The sequence below is a fragment of the Excalfactoria chinensis genome, chromosome 17 (genome assembly GCF_039878825.1).
Source record: "Excalfactoria chinensis isolate bCotChi1 chromosome 17, bCotChi1.hap2, whole genome shotgun sequence".
In the NCBI taxonomy this organism is placed as follows: domain Eukaryota; kingdom Metazoa; phylum Chordata; class Aves; order Galliformes; family Phasianidae; genus Excalfactoria; species Excalfactoria chinensis.
The window spans coordinates 32,990-51,386 of NC_092841.1; the positions used below are offsets into that span (position 1 = coordinate 32,990).

At 38.8% G+C, this 18,397-nt stretch overlaps 1 protein-coding gene across 1 annotated transcript; it reads right to left on the minus strand.

The window, feature by feature from the left end:
• Positions 1-968: 968 nt before the first annotated feature.
• Positions 969-16,989, minus strand: GSG1L2 (GSG1 like 2). The gene is given in 5 exon segments (XM_072351960.1): positions 969-1,224; positions 6,675-6,786; positions 12,498-12,650; positions 14,760-14,807; positions 16,641-16,989. Coding segments are annotated over 5 exon segments (918 nt in total).
• Between the last annotated feature and the right edge of the window lie 1,408 nt (positions 16,990-18,397).

Here is an 18,397-nt window from a genome sequence, read left to right on the forward strand (position 1 = left end):
CAAGTGTTACCTGCAGCATCCAGGCCCTCCACCCAGTCTTTCTTCCTGTATGGTCAAGGAAAACACAACCTGGACCCCCATCTCCTACACCTTCCCCCACAAATCATAGTTGTGTAGTCATTCTGGACATGCTCAAGGCCTCCCCAGTAGTATCTTTGGTGTCCACATGGTTAATCAGCAGGGGATAGTAACCTGAGGGCTGGACAGATTTCAGTAGTCTCCCTGAAACACCTTATAGGCAATGTCCTAACAGAGAGCAAACATCCCTATATCTTACTAGATCACCAGAAAATGGCCTTCAGTCCCTGAAGAAGACAGTCTCCTGCTATCATACACTGGTGCTACAGGATTTGCTGGCTCTGAGTGCACCCCATGTAGAGTTTCCACTCTTTGCCTGATGCCAGAAACCAAACCAGTTCTGCAGTTGCAGATCTGCTAGTGGAGAAAGAGCCATCTTCATCTTACCAGAAGTCACAAGCACCCAGCATTCCCAGTCCTGGGAGCCTCCAGCAAACAGTCTCCAGATGCTCTTTCTTCTGTGCATAATGGAGGTTCAGGCTCTTGTCTTTGCAGTGTCTCTGTGAATAACTTGTCAATTTAATCATCCTTTGTGCTATGCAGCCTGCTCACTTCCTCCCACAACTCCTTAACAGATCAAAAGAGCACATCTGCAAACAAGGGTGTGTGCCTTCACATTTCTTACCTTCAGCAAGAGACACCAGGCACTCAGCTTAAAAATCAGCGCAATGCAGAACCTATGTCACAGACATTTTTTCTGTACTAGGACACATACATCTGCTTTAGAAATACTAAGACTTCCTTGAAACATTCATGGAGTTTGTTTGTTTGTTTGTTTTTTATTAGAGAAGATAACTAATGCTACACAAATATACAATTTTATTAAATAATATTTTTTCATTCTGTTCTGATTTTATGGTTCACAGTATGCCTTGAGAAAAGTTTAAAATTTATAGAACTGAAATAGTGCCCAGGTGATGTAAATCTTTTACTGGATGTGCACAGTCCTCTGTAGAACCGTGAAAAGAGTTCACATACACATTGCAAGCTTTCTCTGGAGCTGTGTGATCAGGAAACTTGTATTTAATCTTTAAACTCCTTTCCAGCATTTTTCTTTTGTGCTTGAATTCCAAAATAGTTTTTGTATATTTGTTAATGGTGGTGACAGCTGCAGCCATACAGCAAGCGAAGGAAGCCCAAGCGAGGCTATAAACAAAAAAGTTTATTAGAAATTAGCAGAACATTTTCATATCCAAGTTCTTCAACTTTATTTTTGAAAAAATGCACCCAAGATGTTGCATTGGCTTATACTAGGGAAGGAGGAGAATGGTCAGAGAAGAAGACATACATTTGGTTAATGGCCATCCACATACCTGACTTACAGAATGGGCCTCTGTATTATGCTTATAATATCCACATTTAAAGTCCTTCCTTATAATATCCACATTTAATGCCTATGATTCCTCTGTTAATTCTGAGTTCATTATCAGGAAGAGGAACTATGTAAAAATGAAGATGGTTAAAAAATTAAAATGTGCAGCTACTGAGGCTAAAAATCTCACAGGTGTCACTGAGAAATAATTTGTGTCAGTTACCCACAAAGATTAGTAAGTGTTAAATAGCAGGGCCAAATGCTGAAATACATTCCTGAGAAAATACAGGTGATGACTAAAGAGGAAGAAAGTGACACCAACTATGAAATGTTTGGAGTAACACCATAACAAGACAGAACTAAAAATTGATATTGAGTTACAATTTACTGATGATACAAGAAAACGCTAGACTACTGAGTGGACAACGCATGCTAGAAATGTAAAACTATCATGTAAAGATATGGTCTCAGTGGAATGAATTAGAGTTTACAGTTGAGAAATTTAGCAGAGCCTTTCTTAACATGTCAAGGTCAGGATAATCAAATGAAATGTGCTTTAGTAGAAAAATCAGTTTAAGCAACTCCTTCTAATATCTCTTCTCCTTCATAGCTATTTGTTCCTACATCCTTGCTGTAGTTCAGTGAAGTCATTTGTGTTTTTAAATAACTCTTTCCTTTTTTAATTTTTCCCATTTTTAAGCGCTATTTTCGGCAAGGATTAGTTACCAGGATTATCAGACAACCAGATACGTTGACAATTTGAGTGCAATGGAGTATGGCAGACAGATGCACAGGACCACTAGAAGGAGGAAGGAGGGGGGGCAGTTTAAGTTATGTTTTCTCCTCAAGTCAGCCAAATCACACACTGACTTACCATCTCAAATATAAGAATAAGTGGAAAAGACTGTGTAACAAAGAAATAGCAAGAACTGGGGAAAGTCAAGAGAAGCAGGAAGATGTACATCACCATTCAAACTGAATACAAATGGCAGGTCCACCTTTGCTGGTATGTAACCTGTCGCTTGAGCCAACTGTAGTAGAGAAGAGTGGAAGAGGGCAGCTATGAAATCAAGTTTTAAACTATGAGATGATTTAAAGGTAGCGTGTCAGCATTTTCACTGAATAAATAAAGTGCTGTAGCATTAGTAGAAAAATTAGTATAATTAATAATACGAAGCACAACTCCTGTTGAAGGCACTCTTCCTAATCATCCTGTTTAGGCCCTTTGAAGGAGCTACTGAAATAAAGGCAAGAAACTGATTACAAGAAAACTTCAAAAAGGCCTCTTACCAAAAACTGAAAAAAAATGAGTTCTTATGAGCAGATACTTCTGTAGACCAATGCTGTTGTGTTAAAATATACAAAATAAAAGACAGAACTGAATTGTTTCCTTTGACAATATAAGAGGATATTAATGTAATTCTTCAAGATTTTTCCCAGAACTTTTCCTTTTTCCATAAACAATCTGGGGAAAAAAAAAAAAAAAAAAAAAAAAAAAAGAACACATCAACTAAGTAGAACCATGAGAACCAAGGAAAGAAGTAAGTGAAGTCTTGTTACTGAGAGACCCAGAGGACAGAGGACAGATTGGCTAAAGTGGAAATTCAGCTTCAAGAAGTAAATTCAGTTTGAACTCTGCTCAAAGAATAAAGGCAAAAGCATGATCAGAAAGATCAACTGGATAAGAAAGTGGACTACGGCAACTAGTTTATCTGGATAAAGGAGTTACAGGTAAAGGTGCAACTGGAATACATGTTTTTCCATCACTGCTTTGTGAAGGAAACTTAGTACAGAGCAAATCTTTAGAGAGAAACCATTTTTTTCATTTGAGGATGCATCAATGTGAGAAACACAAGGAGAGTGAGCAATTCACTAAAATGATAAACATCTTCCAACCTACCTAAGAAGATAAAAAACAAATACAGAGAAATATATTGTCTTAGTTTCAGATGGGATGGAGTTAGGTTTTTGTTTTTTGTTTTTTGTTTGTTTGTTTTTTTTTTTTCAGAGTCTGACATGATGTTATATTTTTGTTTTTAAGAGAAAAACAATGTTTTTAAGACATTTGTGTGCAAACAACTGTCTGATGCTGAGCCACCTGCTGGTGGCCCTAATGCTTATTAAAAAGATATTCAGGGCCACCACAGACTAAGCCTATCCATCAGTAGTGATTATTGTGCCAAGTACCTCCTGGACAAGGTAGAAGAAAAACTCTGGCATTGCAGCCAGATATGAGGAGACATGGGAAACTGTAGCAGGTGGAAGAAGCATGACAGAGGATCAGCAGTTCTTGCAGGCATTAGAGTTCTTCTCCAATGAGTAAGGAGGTTGGGATAAAAACCTGCTGCCACTGGCCTGATTCTCTGTTTTCCTTGGCAGTTAGAGAGGTGATTTTAAAGAGGACCAACTGGTAAAGTAGTAAATTTTTTTTCCTGTGTGTCTGCCCATCCATATCCCTGTCATGGTCTTAATGACAGTGACCACAAGTGGAAGTTGAGATAATCAAAAACAGAGTTAAATACAATGCATCTTTTGGCATTTGTCTTCTTTCCTCAAAGAGTATCAGCATATTTCCCTTTTCACTCTCATGAGGTTCTCCCATTCAATCAGTAGGAGACAAGTTTTGGAATGCTAGACTTGAGGACTTACAGAAAAATGAGGAAGGTCCAAGTGTCAAAAGAGAGATAATTTTCAATATGGAAAATTCAATATTTTGAATATGGAAAGAGATAAAAGGAAAGAAACCAAGCATGGCAGCTGGAAGAAGGAGATGAGGCATCTGTATGTATGGTTTGCTTTATTCTTAGATGTGAATGGGGTGATATGACCACCTGTTAGGCTGAGTAAAGGAAAGAAGAAAGTAAACTTTGTCAGGAGAAACAAAAACAAAAACAAAAACAAAACAAAACAAAACAAAACAAAAAAGGAGCACGCAATTGTTAGAAAAAAGGCACCACACAGACCATCTTCCTCAATTACATGCAGGTACCAATGGCTCTGTCTTTGAAGTGTTGTCTGTACCAACACTTAAGTGCACTGAAAGCACTAGAGAAACAGCTCCGTTTATATATGTTGAACAGAAGCTTCCAAACAAGCTGGTTTGGCTCAGGAAATTTAAACTCCTGGACAGAGACAAAGCAATGTAGAGTGACCTTAAATGTGATTTCAGTTATTAGGAAGGTGGAAGGTAACAAAACAAGAGACAGGAAAGAAAAAAAACAACACTATTTCACTGCAAAATCTCTATCAAATCTCCATTGCAAAGACATAGCTATAATCTCTTGTTCATAAAAATGCAATAAGCTTTAAAGGAACAAAAATGTGTATGACAAATGAGCTGTGATCTATATTCTCACTATTCAGAGAAATAATCTGAGTTTTGCTCTAGTGACATTAATTATTAAGGCCAGCAGACTTTGGATTTAACCCAATACAATTGTTTCTCCGGTGACATAATGACAGCTGTTTTAAGCAAGTATCTCTTGAAAATTCATAGAATCATAGAATCATTGAATGGGCTGGGTTGAAAAGAACCACAGTGATCATCTAGTCTAATTTTCTGTCATGCTGCAGGAGAGATGTAGCAGTTATGACTTTAGAGAAGTAGAAGTAGACTGTTTGCCTTCTGCTGAGCTGGAGAGAAACACATGAGAGAAAAAGGGAACATAGATGAAACTGAGCTGTAAAGCAGAAAGGCACACTTAATAAGCAGTCAACAAGAAGTAAATAATTCAATGGGCAACCAAGCTCTCTCACTTTCTCTCAGAAGACAGTGGAGAGAAGAGCCAGAAAAGAAAGAATAATAACATAGAATCATTATAGAATGGCCTGGGTTGAAAAGGTCCACAATGTTCATCTAGTTTCAACCCCCTGCTTGAGTGCAGGGTCACCAACCACCCGACCAGGCTGCCCAGAGCCACATCCAGCCTGGCCTCGAATGCCTCCAGGGATGGGGCATCCACAACCTCCTTGGGCAACCTGTTCAGTGCATCACCACCCTCTGTGTGAAAAACTTCCTCCTAATACCTAACCTGAATCTCCCCTGTCTCAATTCAAAAACATTTCCTCTTGTCCTATCACTGTCCACCCTTGTAAACAGCCATTCCTGCTCCCTTCAAGTACTGGAAGGCCAAAATGAGGTTCCCCCTGGAGCCTTCTCTTCTTCAAGCGAAACAAGCCCAGTTCCCTCAACCTTTCTCATAGGAGAGCTGCTCCAGCCCTCTGACCATCTTAGTGGCCTCCTCTGGACCTGCTCCAAGAGCTCCATGTTCTTCCTGTGCTGGGTCCCCAGGCCTGTCCGCAGTAGTGCAGATGGGGCCTCACACGAGCTGAGTAGAGGGGGACAATCACCTCCCTCTCCCTGCTGGCCACCCCTTTTTTAATGCAGTCCAACACACAGTTGGCTTTCCAGGCTGCAAGCACATACTGCTGGCTCATGTCCAGCTTCTTGTCCCCAAAGTCCTTCTCAGCAGGGCTGCTCTCAAGTTCTTCCTCCAGTTTGTACAAACACCTGGGATTGCCCTGACCCAGTGCAGCACCCTGCACTTGGCCTTCTCAAATCTCATTAGTTACACATTGGGCCCACTTCTCCAGTCTGCCCAGGTCCCTCTGGATGGCTTCCCTTCAGTCTATCAACTGCACTGCTCAGTTTGGTGTCATATGCAAACTTGTTGAGGGTTCACTCAAATTCAAATACTGACTACTGACCAAATTTGAATGGATTTTCAGTGGCACAACAAAGATATGTATATAGCAAAAATCCTTTGCATAGCCCTCTTTCTTAATAAATGAACTATATTTCCTCAGAAGGAATGTTACAATTACTTATAGGGCAAAAATACATTATTTTTTGCCCAAGCCTCTTCTCAAAAATTTACATTTTGTCTGAAATGTTCCACATGCAACTACCTGAAATAAGGAAATATTTAGACTAAATGAATGAGGCCAGGAGTGCTTTAAGTAACTTATGCAAGGCAGTCTTCCTGGAAAATAAAGGTACTAAATCTGGGTCTGAAAAAAATGGGTAATCTGATGCATGTGGAAAAGAACCTCTGCTTCATGCAGAACTGTCTGAAGGATGGTAATTGCAAAACTCACATTTTATACATGCAATATGCAATAATCTGAGTACTGAATTTTGGAGAAAAAGCATCTAGATATCAAACTGTTTTGTCAGGAGGGAAGTAGGTTAGACCCATCCATTATAAAGCAGGTATAAATTCTTTGAATATAGGGTGAAGTGACTGAAATGTAATGTAAGAATCAAATATAAACAAATAGGTACCAATAGGACCAGCCATAATCCCACGTGTGAGGTCTCCAGTCTTCAGGACCAAGATTTACAGTCATTTGAAATACAGTTGTGTACATCATGTGAGCAACCATGCCCAGAAGACCTAAAAAACACAATATCATGACAATATTAGAAAATGCAAGCTGCAGCCATTCCTCCTTCTCATCTCATTACAGTTGTCCCTCGAGCTCCTGAAGAACATTTTTCAACATATCTAAACTCCATGAGGAGCTGAACATACACATGAACATACTGGACATTGTTATCTAGTTGTATTTATGTGTTGTGAGTTTGTCAAGACAATCACTAGTTCAATCCTTTGACACCTGCTAGTGGAATCTATGCAAGCAGTGGAATATGCAACACATAGATTTTAAAAAGCAAAAAAGTTACTGGTTCTCACTCTTTGAAAATCTTCTTTTAGTAATTTAGCCCTGAGCAGGCATCAATCATAACAGTGAAGTCTCACTCAGTTGCATTGTACAAGTCACGTTTCCTGTAGTTTTCTATCTTTCAGTGTTAAGATTTTCAAAGGTACAAGTATTGCTTGTATTGGTGCCTCAAAAGCAGACATTTATCAGCGCTATCTGAGTGAATGAAAAAGTGAACGAGTTATTTAATGCCTGTTAAAAAGTACAGAAAGACTCAGTTGTTAAAGTGGATTCTATTCAGTCATCTACTTTACAAAATTCCTACAAAGCTACAACCTAAGCCCATTGCATTTCCCATTTGCATTTTATTTTCAGTCAGTAAACTTCTCCATTAACTTCTGTATTTTTTGTTTCCAGCTATGTTTACACAAATATCCACAAATATCCTGGAAATATCAAGCAACCCACTGTCCAAAATACCAGATTCTTGGAGCAGAAAAAAGCAATTGCTAGTCCACAGAGGCTTTTGGTCTAGAACATAACAAGTAGAAGTTGACAATAACCTGGCTTCAGCAGTCACTACAAAAATGGTCTTTCCTGGATGGTAGACTGGATCACTTACTAGAACTCCCTCCTTTGAATTCTCATATAAGAATAAAATTTCACAATAATTCTCTTTTTTTCAGGTCAACATATTCTACTTCAGTTAGAACATTTATTTTAAGACTTTATTTGGTCTGAGCTAAAGACTGAAGGAAATTAAACCCTGAGGTTTTTATATGGTCAAGTACTACAGCTGCTTTCTTAAAATGTGTTTTGAGTACAGATTTAATTATGTAGCTATACTTTACTACACATTCCATTAGTTCACTTCTAGTTTGTTTTTCTGTGTTAGAATCAAGAGCATGTCGGTATAAAAAATACATTTTTGTTACAGATTAAAGTATGAATCTTTTAACCATTTCCTTGACTGTGTAACTAGATTTGGTTCATTTTTGCAATAGGTTATATGTAAACTTAACAGCTAAGACAGATGTCATTCAATGTTTTAATATCTCATGAAATGTTTTAAAATAAGGATCTAGCTCAAGTAAAGGGTATCCAGTAAAAAACTTGCTGTATAAGCCTCCTTAGTACTGTACAAAGGTACATAAGGAATATTAATAATGATGAATGTTTATGACTATTGACACAAGGAAAATGTGCCAGTAATTGGTGTAACTGTCTTAATACTTGAATTAATCTTGTAAGAGTGTATGGAAAAAGAATTTCTGCTCCTTTAAGCATATCTCCTCTATGACTGTTTTCTTGTGCATAAGAAAGGAAGTAAGCCACAGACAAAAACATACAGCGACACAAACCTGACAAACGAAACAGGAAGCAGTGATAGGAACCAAAATGGATAGGATGCAGAAGGGAGGAGAAAGGAAGGGAGGAGAAGCAGGAAGGAGTAATGTGGGAAGGTAGAGGGGTGGGGGTAGTGAAAGAGTATAAAGAGGCTGAAGGTGCTAGTCCTATATGAAATGGGGACGGTCAGTGCTTTTTCTGGAGAAGCCCATTGCCTGATCATAGCAATCTGTCCTACCTTCTTGTATTTTCTTATTGAATCATTTTTCTTAAATATCTCTCTCTGTATCTGTGCTCTCTGCCTTGTGTGCATGTGGACCGCAGAGACTGTGCCAGCTGGTAGGGGATGCCTGACATGTGCAAGAGTGAGAACTGGTGCTAGCTCTTGGGAGTCAGGGCCAGGGGATGAGGCACCCCTAGCCATGTTGTCAGCTGCTGAACTGAGCGAGGTTTCTATTGTCAGGGCCTACAAACTCTGAGCCCCAAGCGCCAGCTATTGGAGTCAGACTAGGGGTATGGGCCCCTGACTGTGATACCAGATCCTGGTTTTACCAACCACTGAAACACAACTTTGTGCTTCCCAAGCCAGTTACTGGCAAAAAACAGTGTGACTAAAGAAATGTACATGTGTGTGGATATGACTTTAAATGATTAAATGCTGACTACTGAGGGGACCAGTATAGGTGGAATTTAATGTAGCTTACTGGAGTAAGGCTGGGAATGTGGGTGCTCCAGCCTGTAATGTCAACTACTGGAATCAATGGGGTTCCAGTGCAGCTTCTGGCATGGGTGGGGTCTTCTACTCCTGGCCACGGAAGCAAGAGTATTGTGCAGTTTCAGAATATCTACCATCGGCATGCTGACATGAGTGAGGCAAGTGTGGGACTCCATACTGGTGGCTGAAGCCAGGCCATGAATCACAGACCATGTGCCTGGTGCCAGCCGATGGGGTGGGTGGGTGGGGGGGGGGGGGGCGGTAAGCAAGTGTCCATATCTTCCCCAGAGCTGATGTATGTTTGGAGGGTGAATTACCCAACAAACTCAAAGCTGAACCAGCCAGAAAATAATGGTGCTGCAGGTCTGGTCTGGGACATCAGGAGGGGTGGGAGTCCAAGCCATTGCATCCAGGAGGCCTTACAGCATGGGGTGCATATAGGATAAGTGTCTGTATGTGAAAGCTGCATTTTCTCAGTATGCATCAGGCTGGACTAATCTATAAGTAGGAGACCTGGAAAGTAGACAAGAGAGGACAGAATCTGGGCAGGCATACTGGCCAGAAGGAGGATTTGTGCCAGCATGTAGAGCATCCATTAATGTCTATGTGCTTGTGAACCTGGGGAGTGCTGTGTATGTGCCTGCACTACTGATTTCTGCTTCTGCCATCCCAAGCTAAGAGTCAGCTTTCTGTGTTCATGTTCTTATGTGAATCCTTCGTTTTCAAGTCAGTGTTTTTGACTATGGCAGGCTAACTGACTATGTCATGGTTCTTTGCATGTGCGTCCTATGTCACTGTGACATGTACACAGCATTGCTACTGGATGAACTTGCAAAAGGGAAAGAAGCAGCCATGTCCCCTCAGCCTGGGCAGAGGCATCAGGTTCCCAGGCACAGAGATGGGCTCCACTGACCAAGAAAGAGGATTCTGGTGCCAGAGTGGCACCAGACAAAGTGGTCATGCTCTTTACATCAATTAGGCTCACTATCCTTTCCTTAGAAATAGACCTGGCAATGAATGAAGAGGTACAGGTAGGAATATTTCAGCAAAAAGTAAGCTTATTTAGCCAGTCAAAAAAAAAAAAAAAAAAAAAAAAAAAAAAAAAAAAAAAAGTATGCTACTTTACTAAGTCCGTAGATGAGGTTCAAAATCTCTGACAAATTATAAGAGAAAAATATTTTAAAATTGTTTCCAGGAGCTCTACTGGTAAACCCCTAATCAAGAAAGACTGTGGAGACAGGGGTCTTTTTTTGAGCAACTAGTAGATCTGGTGACTATGAACATTTTTAAAAACTTTCAGAAAAGTAATTCAGGACAAAAAGAAAAAAGAAAAAAGAAAAAAAAAAAAAAAGGGAAGAAAGAAAGATATCCTACAGTGTTCTCAAAGGTCATAGACAGCAAAGCTTGGGTGCCACACTCCGGCCTATGTGGAGCTGAGAGAAATCTGGAAATATGTAAAAGCTGACAAAAAGGAAGAAGAAATCACCTGTTTCAGGTGAAGTGCCCTAAAGATACAAAAATTGTAGCAGTGGTGGCTTTATATTGGGCATGAAGAAAACATTTTCATATTTAAGGTCATTAAATATTACATTTCCTCAGAAAGTCAGTGAACCTTTATGACAAAGATGGGAGTTTTGTTTTGTTTTGTTTTGTTTTCTCTTCTTTTTGCTTTTTGTTTTGTTTTGTTTTCTTTTTTTTTGTTTTGTTTTGTTTTGTTTTTTGTTTTTTTGTTGGTGGTGGTTCTGGGAGTTGGAGATTTTTCCAAACATGAGGCTAGAAAAATGTCAGATAAATATTAGGAAATTTGGGCCTAGCTTGAATGTTGAACTAAAACTACAGTGTTCCAGAAATTACTATCTGGATTGTAAATTGTCTTCTAAAGTCCTTGGAGGCTCACCCCATTGTCCACATTAGTCACTTTCCTCTACGAAAACTGTAGAAAAGTTGAGTAAGATAATAACTAGAACCACAAGAGTGATCAGAGGCAGTAGAAATATATGTGAAGTCATGCGACGTTTTTCTATTATTTCTTTCAGAGAAGATGAAGGTGAGACACAATAGATGTCCTTAAGTATGCAAAGTCATCTTCAGAAATTAAAAAAATATATTTTTTTCTCCATTATTACAATTGGGCTTTTAAATATCTTGGTTTACTTATCCAACAAATGATAATGGCAAACAAATTAAATATGTGATTATGTCTAAAAGGAAAAAGTAGAGTGAAAAATCTTTAATTCATGAAGAAAAGCACAGCAATCACAAATACAAGAACACTAAATCCACAAATATTAGAACTAGGATCAAACCCAATTTTCCCAGAGAAAAGCATCTTGAGATTACTTCATAAAGACATAGGCTTTGCCATCTGCCCATGTACTTGACTGTCAATTACATGTGTTTTTAGAAGATATTCTCGCAACCAACATAAATCACTTTGTACTCAAAACATTGTGAAAGTTGGTGGTATGTGTTCCACCATAAGTTATATTGCTTCTAGCTTTAAAATGAGTAACTGTGAAACACTGTGCATGTTACCAGTAATTTTAGCACAATTTTCCTCAGTGACAAGTGTTTGACATTGAATTGCAGAGTAGTTCAGACTGGCAGACATTTTCAGAAGTCCCTGATCTGATATCCAGTTCTCATCACATGGTCAAGATGAACTCAGACCACATTGCTCAGGTACTGGTATATTAAATTCTCCACCAAGAGGACAGACAAGCAGTGGAATCAGCTTCCCAGGAAGGCTGCAGGTCTATAAGAACCAGCCCCGCTGTGCAAGCTGCTCTGATCTTGGAGGTAACCCTGCTGTGAACAGGGAGTTGGACTGGGGACCATCTGAAGTTTCTTCAAAATTGATTTTGTATAGGATGCTATTATTAGATAGCACCGGATTAAGAAGTAAAATGCAGAAAATTAAACAATTTTTATGATGGTTTTCTAGTAAAAACTATGTGATTCTACTTTATTCCCTCTTATAACTGCCATTTTGATTGGACTTTTTCTCATTTTATCCTCAGCATCTTGGAAATAGAAAATCAAGTTATTTTGAAGGTTTTTTTTTGTTTTGTTTTGTTTTGTTTTTGTGTGTGTGTGTGTGTGTGTGTTTCTTTGGTTTTGACAATCAGCCAAAATAAGAATTATAAAGTTAAAACACTGACAATAAAAATAATAAGTACAAATATAAAGTAAACATAATAAAGCATATTAAGAAATATTAAGAAATAATATTTTCCATTAAAAAAAACACATCAGTGTGTTATTAATTTCTCAGTAGATATGGTAGTAGTTCACAATCTGACACACTGCCATTAATCTTCAGCTAGAACTCTATCGGTGTTAAATTTTCTGGATGCTATAAATTGAGATCCTAAACTGTACCTGCTAGTACGATGACTACTGCAGAAAAGGCGTTGATCTTTAGCCCATCAATGACAGTACTGTAGTAGCACATTTCTATCGACATAAGAACAACTCCAGTCAGAAGTAAAATGTTATAGAGTAGCTCTGCTACAATAGACAGCCATAAAACCCCTGTAAAATTAAATAAATAATAGCGCAGATATTATAAAATGTCATTTAGTATTTTCACCATTTTTCTCTTCATTTATATTGTTTATATAACTTTAAACAAAATGTCAGAGGCTGTGAGAATGCTATTTTAACATCAATAAGAAGACTTCAAGTTCAATAGCTACCCTGACTTATTATTCCTCTACTGATTTGGCCATTTAGTGAAAGAGCTTTGCACCTTCCTTCTGCACATGTAAGAAGCTCACAGTGCAAGGTGGGGAAATACAGTTTTTACACTGAATAGTTACCCTAGTTATTAACAAACACCTTCCCTTTTGGTTTTCAGTCTTACCAGAAAAGCTCTTTCAATTTGGACAGAGATGCCTTTATGTGCCTAGGCAGTCTCCAGTTTTCACTGATAGTGATTTGTTAGTTCATATCTCTCTAGTTATCTATTAGTTACATCACTGTTTTTACTGTACATATGCTAGTGTCACACAGGCAGGAGCAGGCAGGAGAATCCTCTTGTGTCCAGATAGTATCAGGAACTGGCCAACAACTGGTCACTGAACCATACAAACATTAAAAGCAAGTTATTGTGTACTTAGACATCTGATTGATCCACAAAGTGATTTCATAGATATATATAAGCACCAGGTATATATACATACATATATACTAACAATCATAAATTTAAAATAGAAGCATTGGTAAGACATGTAGTTGACTAAATACTAAGTACTTGTGCATTATATGAGTAGGTCAGGCAATGCATGGGAGTGCCTGGCAAGGTGTATTTCTCAAGAAAATCTTTATCTCTCAAAGAGTTGATTTTGTTCAGGAAATTTGAATGATATATTAGCCAGCAGAGTCCAATAATAGGATCTTGCATCTAAATATGTTTGAATAGTGAACCATCACTGCACATGCACGGAGCACCTATGTATATCACCTTGCCTTGGGATGTTCAGTTCAGGAATAGCAAGCTTGATGCATCCCAAGACTTGTGTACACAGTAGCCATACATATGTGTGGAACACAAGCTTTGTCTTCTTGTGCAAGGTGGAATGTGACAAGGGCAAAAACCTTTATTTCCACACAGGACTTCACTGCCCTGAGGTATCTTCACATTACAGTATTCAGTTACAGAATTTCTTAGGTGTCTTAATAGGACTTGTGGATACCAGGGGCCAATGTCCTGTTCATGGAGTTGTTTCTGTACTGCATCCACCAGTGGTTCTAGGTGTAAGGAGCCCCCAGTCCCAGGCCCACAACCTACTCCTCATGCTACAAACACCTTGAATTATTTGTGCACAGAGACATGGCTACACAGAGGTGAGAAGAGGGACTTTCCCTCAAATATTCTGTCTTTCTGCTACCCCTAGCAGTTGTAAATGCTTATCCAGGCTATTTGGACAAGAGTACTTTTCTAGTAGGTAATTGCAAACCTTGGAGAAAACTTTATTCTGGATCAGACACTACCTGATTGGTCTAACCATTTAGATGATGGGATTAACATTGGAAGGACCTCTCTTCATGGCATCTGCAAGCAGGTTTTGTTGGAAAAGGATCAGTTCTTTGAAAGAACTAGGTTTACTCCATGCTTTCTGTAGTTATCTTTGTGTTGCAAAACCCAGATAAATGGAAATACCTACTTAGAGCTATGTGTAGCACACAGGGAGAGGATTAATCTCAAGATTGGTTTGGTGCACAGGACATGTCCCAAGTCTCTTGGGAGACAAGATGCTTGTCCCTGTTCATATGCTGCTGTCCCTGTGTCCAGGTAGCATAGTGTCAGCAGTAGAGTTCTTGACTGAATTTGGAGGTATGAAGAAAGAGATAGCAAAACTTATAAAACCTGATTTCCAGTATTTCCATTATCCTTATTCAAAATACCTTTTTGTTGTTGTTGTTTAAGTTGCTGTTCAAAAAGAATGGTTTCAAAGGACATTGACATATACTTTAAGTTATGTGGGCTTCATTTTGAAGTGGAAAAACTAAATAAAGAATAAAAACTATATGGAATTTAATTTCTTTTTTTTTTCTTTCAAATCAAAATACATTATATTTATTATATTGGTAAATATGGTCAAGAAGGTTTTATTTATGTAAATAAAATTGTGTATTTACCTCGATCAGAAGCTGGAGTCAAACTGATAAAACTTCTACATTTCTCACCTAAAAATAATAATAATAATTTTAAAAGAAAATTCTGCATCATTTTGTATTCTGTAATGACCTAAGAAACACTTCAACAGAAAAAAAAAAAAAAAAAATTACCATAGAAGCAGAAATTAAGATGACCAGGAAAAACTCTAATCCATGTTTGTAAGTACATGGATGAACTCATGGACCTGTTTCAGAACAGATTTGGTATTTACACTTTTATGGGAGACTTTGAGAAAGTTTCTGAAGTATTTTCCAAAAGATTACAGCTGTGAAAGCCAGAAATTGAAAATTAACAGTTAATTTGAAATTCCATTCTGCTTACGAATCACAGAATCAATATGGTTGGAAAAGACCTCTACAGCATCAAGGCTGCTGCTTACACTAATTTCTTCAAAGCTTGACTGCTTTGATCTGTAAGCTTTGATTTTCTAACCAGTGTGACCTCCTGGTCCCTGTGTAGATGCTTTGAACAAAGCTCTTGGAATTAATTTTGGTCTGCTCTGAGAATAGAGGATGTTTTTTTTTCAGCTACTAACCGCATCAAGTATGAACAAAAACAGCCATAGCCAACAACAAATCCATTCTATGAACCCAGTATCTACAGCAATCTCTACCTAAAATGTCTTTTTTTCTGTTGTTTTCTTTTGAGTGAGAGATGCATTTTGCTCTATTCTTTGCCATCAACTTCTTTAAAATTGCATAATATACAAGATCTTCTGGCAGAACTCACTCCTCAGGGCATACAGCTTCTAAAATATTTGTATTTTGTTGCACAGATGACAGCTGACTTGATTCCTAGTTTTGTTCAATTTGGCACTCCTAAACTGATCAGTGCAACAAGAAGAAAAAACTAACTTTGACCCGAATTCACAATATAAACCCTATTTCTCAAATCAGTTAAGCAGTTCCCACATACAAAGATCCAAGTGGAATTAGAGGTTCTCTTACACAGCAATTTTTTTCCCATTCTACTGATACTTATGTCAGAGTGAAACACAGTTACATGGAAGCTCTCATAATTTTTCAAATTCTGGTCTAGGAGAGTGAAAATAATATTATTCTGCTTTGATTTATGAATTTTGAGATCACAGTAAGAAAGTAAGAGTGCCTGTACTTAACAGGAAATCCATGTAAAAATCAGTCTCGCAGATTTAACTGGTAAAATGAAAATCTAAATAATTTGTCATTAAAAATGAATATTATGGTTTTTATGTTCCTACAGGGCAATCATTCAAGGTAAATATAACAGAATCACAGAACTGCAGGGTTTGTAATGGACCTCTGTAGACCATCTAGTCCAGTGCCCCCTAAAACAGGTTCCCTGCAGCAGGTTGCTCAGGTAGGCACCCAGGTGAGTATCTCCAGAGTAGGGTACTCCACCACCTCTCTGGGCAGCCTGTTCCAGGGCTCTCCTACCCTTACTGTGAAGAACTTCTTCCTCATATTTGTTTGGAACTCACTGTGCTGCAGTTTGTTTCCACTGCCACTTGTTCTGTCATTGTACACCATTGAAAAGATCCTGGCCCATGCATAACGGGGGTTATTTTTGCCTTAGAAAGTAACATCAGAAAATAAACCACTTCCCTTTTAAGCAAAAATAAAATCTTGATCTGCATGATGGTCTGTCACTTTAGAATTCTTTACAGAATTTATTAGAATTTTTTTTAGAAGTTGACCGGGGAGTATCCTCTAAGAATCCCTTTCTTGGATAAGATCAACTTTTAAAGGCTACTTATTCTTTTAAAATACATATGTGATATTGCAGCAAAGAGAAAATTGACATCAAATAAGTAGAAAGAACTCCAATTATTTTCTAAAGTAAGTTTATGTGCTTTTACTCACCTTCCCCATTTATAATTTCTTCGCATGAATACCAAATTCCAGCATGAAACTTTCGGTCAACAAACTTGTCATCTCCTGTCTCCCAGATATATTGCACAGCATTGCTGTTGTTGGCATCAGGGCTATTAAAGCGAATGCAGTGATCCCCTTTGGCCTGTCCTATGCAGAAAGGTTTGGCAACTTTTCTTGTCCCTTCACACCAGTAATTGCTACTGAATGCTGTAATAGAAAAAACTAAAGAGAGAAAACTGAGAAAAAATGCTGCTGAGGCTCTCTGCCGTCTGTCTGTGGCTGGGACTGAAACTGGCATCCTCTAGGACTGTTGTATCTGTTCTTCTGAAACAATCATTTACAAAAATATATATGCCTGGTAAAACACCTGCCAGTATTTACCATCCTAATCTTCACCCCTCTCAGTGAACAGCACCAGCTTAGCAGTTAAGACAGAAAGCAGAGACAGAGGCATAATCAGAAATCATGTGGTAGGAGAGATTAAGGATTTAGGGCAGTGTTGTTTTGTACTAACATCTTGTGAAAGAAATACAGGGAGAAGAGATAATGAATTATAATTTGGCCTAAGAGTCACAGGAGAAAGGGCACAAAGAACACAGAAGTATAAGAAGAATCACAGAATCAGAGTCTCAGAATTGTAGGGGTTGGAAGGGACCTTTAGAGATCATTGAATCCAAAGCCCATGCAAAGTGGGATACCTACAGCAGGCTGCACAGCTTGGTGTCCGGGCATGTCTGCAATATCTCCAGATCCCTTGTGGATCGAGCAGGTCTAGCAGGGTACCGCCCAGTGGGCTCTTGTACCAGCTGCATAAGGAAGATATCTTACATACACTCTGGTAGAAGTGCCGCGCTGCTACACAGAGGGCTCGAATCCCGGGGGTTGGACTCGATGATCTCTAAGGTCCCTTTCAACTCGCACGATACTATGATACTATGATGATACTCTAGAAATCTCTTGGACTGCTTCCTCTGGTCTGTATTAAATTGCCAACATATATCAAGGAATTTGAAGTCTCCTGTGAGAATGAGTGCTGGTGATCATACAACTTCAGCAAGCTATTCATAGAATGCCTCATCCATCAATTCAACCTGATTAGTCAGTCAGTAATTGACCCCCACCAAGATGTCATCCCTACAGACCTTCCCCCTGATCCTTATCCATAGACACTTGACTTTATCAATCCCAGCCCCAAGCTCTTCAACATCAATACAGTCTTTAATGCAGACGACCACACCACCACCCCTCCTTCCTTGTCTATCCCTACTGAAGAGCCTGTAACCATCCATCACAGCACTCCAGTCATGGCAGTGGTCCCACCATGTATTGGTAATAGCATCTAGGTCATAGCCAGATGTGCAGTTGCTTCCAGCTCCTCCTGCTAGTTGCCCATGCTGTGTGCATTGGTGTAGATGCGCTTCAGCTGAGTCATCTGCCTCACCCTCTGTCATAAGGTTACCCTAAAATCTACCGGCACCCATGACAGGGGTATAGACGGCCTGCAGGGCCGCTATCCCAAAAGGAAAAGAAAACAGAGAAAGAGAAAATAAATACAGCGGCAACGATCTAAGGAGGCACACTATTTTACTAAATACTATATCGGAATACAGAATAACACAATAAAATGGAATATAATTGGAATTAAGGCTAACGAATCAAGTAAAATAAGAGAGAGTGAGTCCCGAAACCGAGAGGCCTACTGTAACTCTAGGCGAAACGGCTGGAACGCTCCCACACGGCTCTCC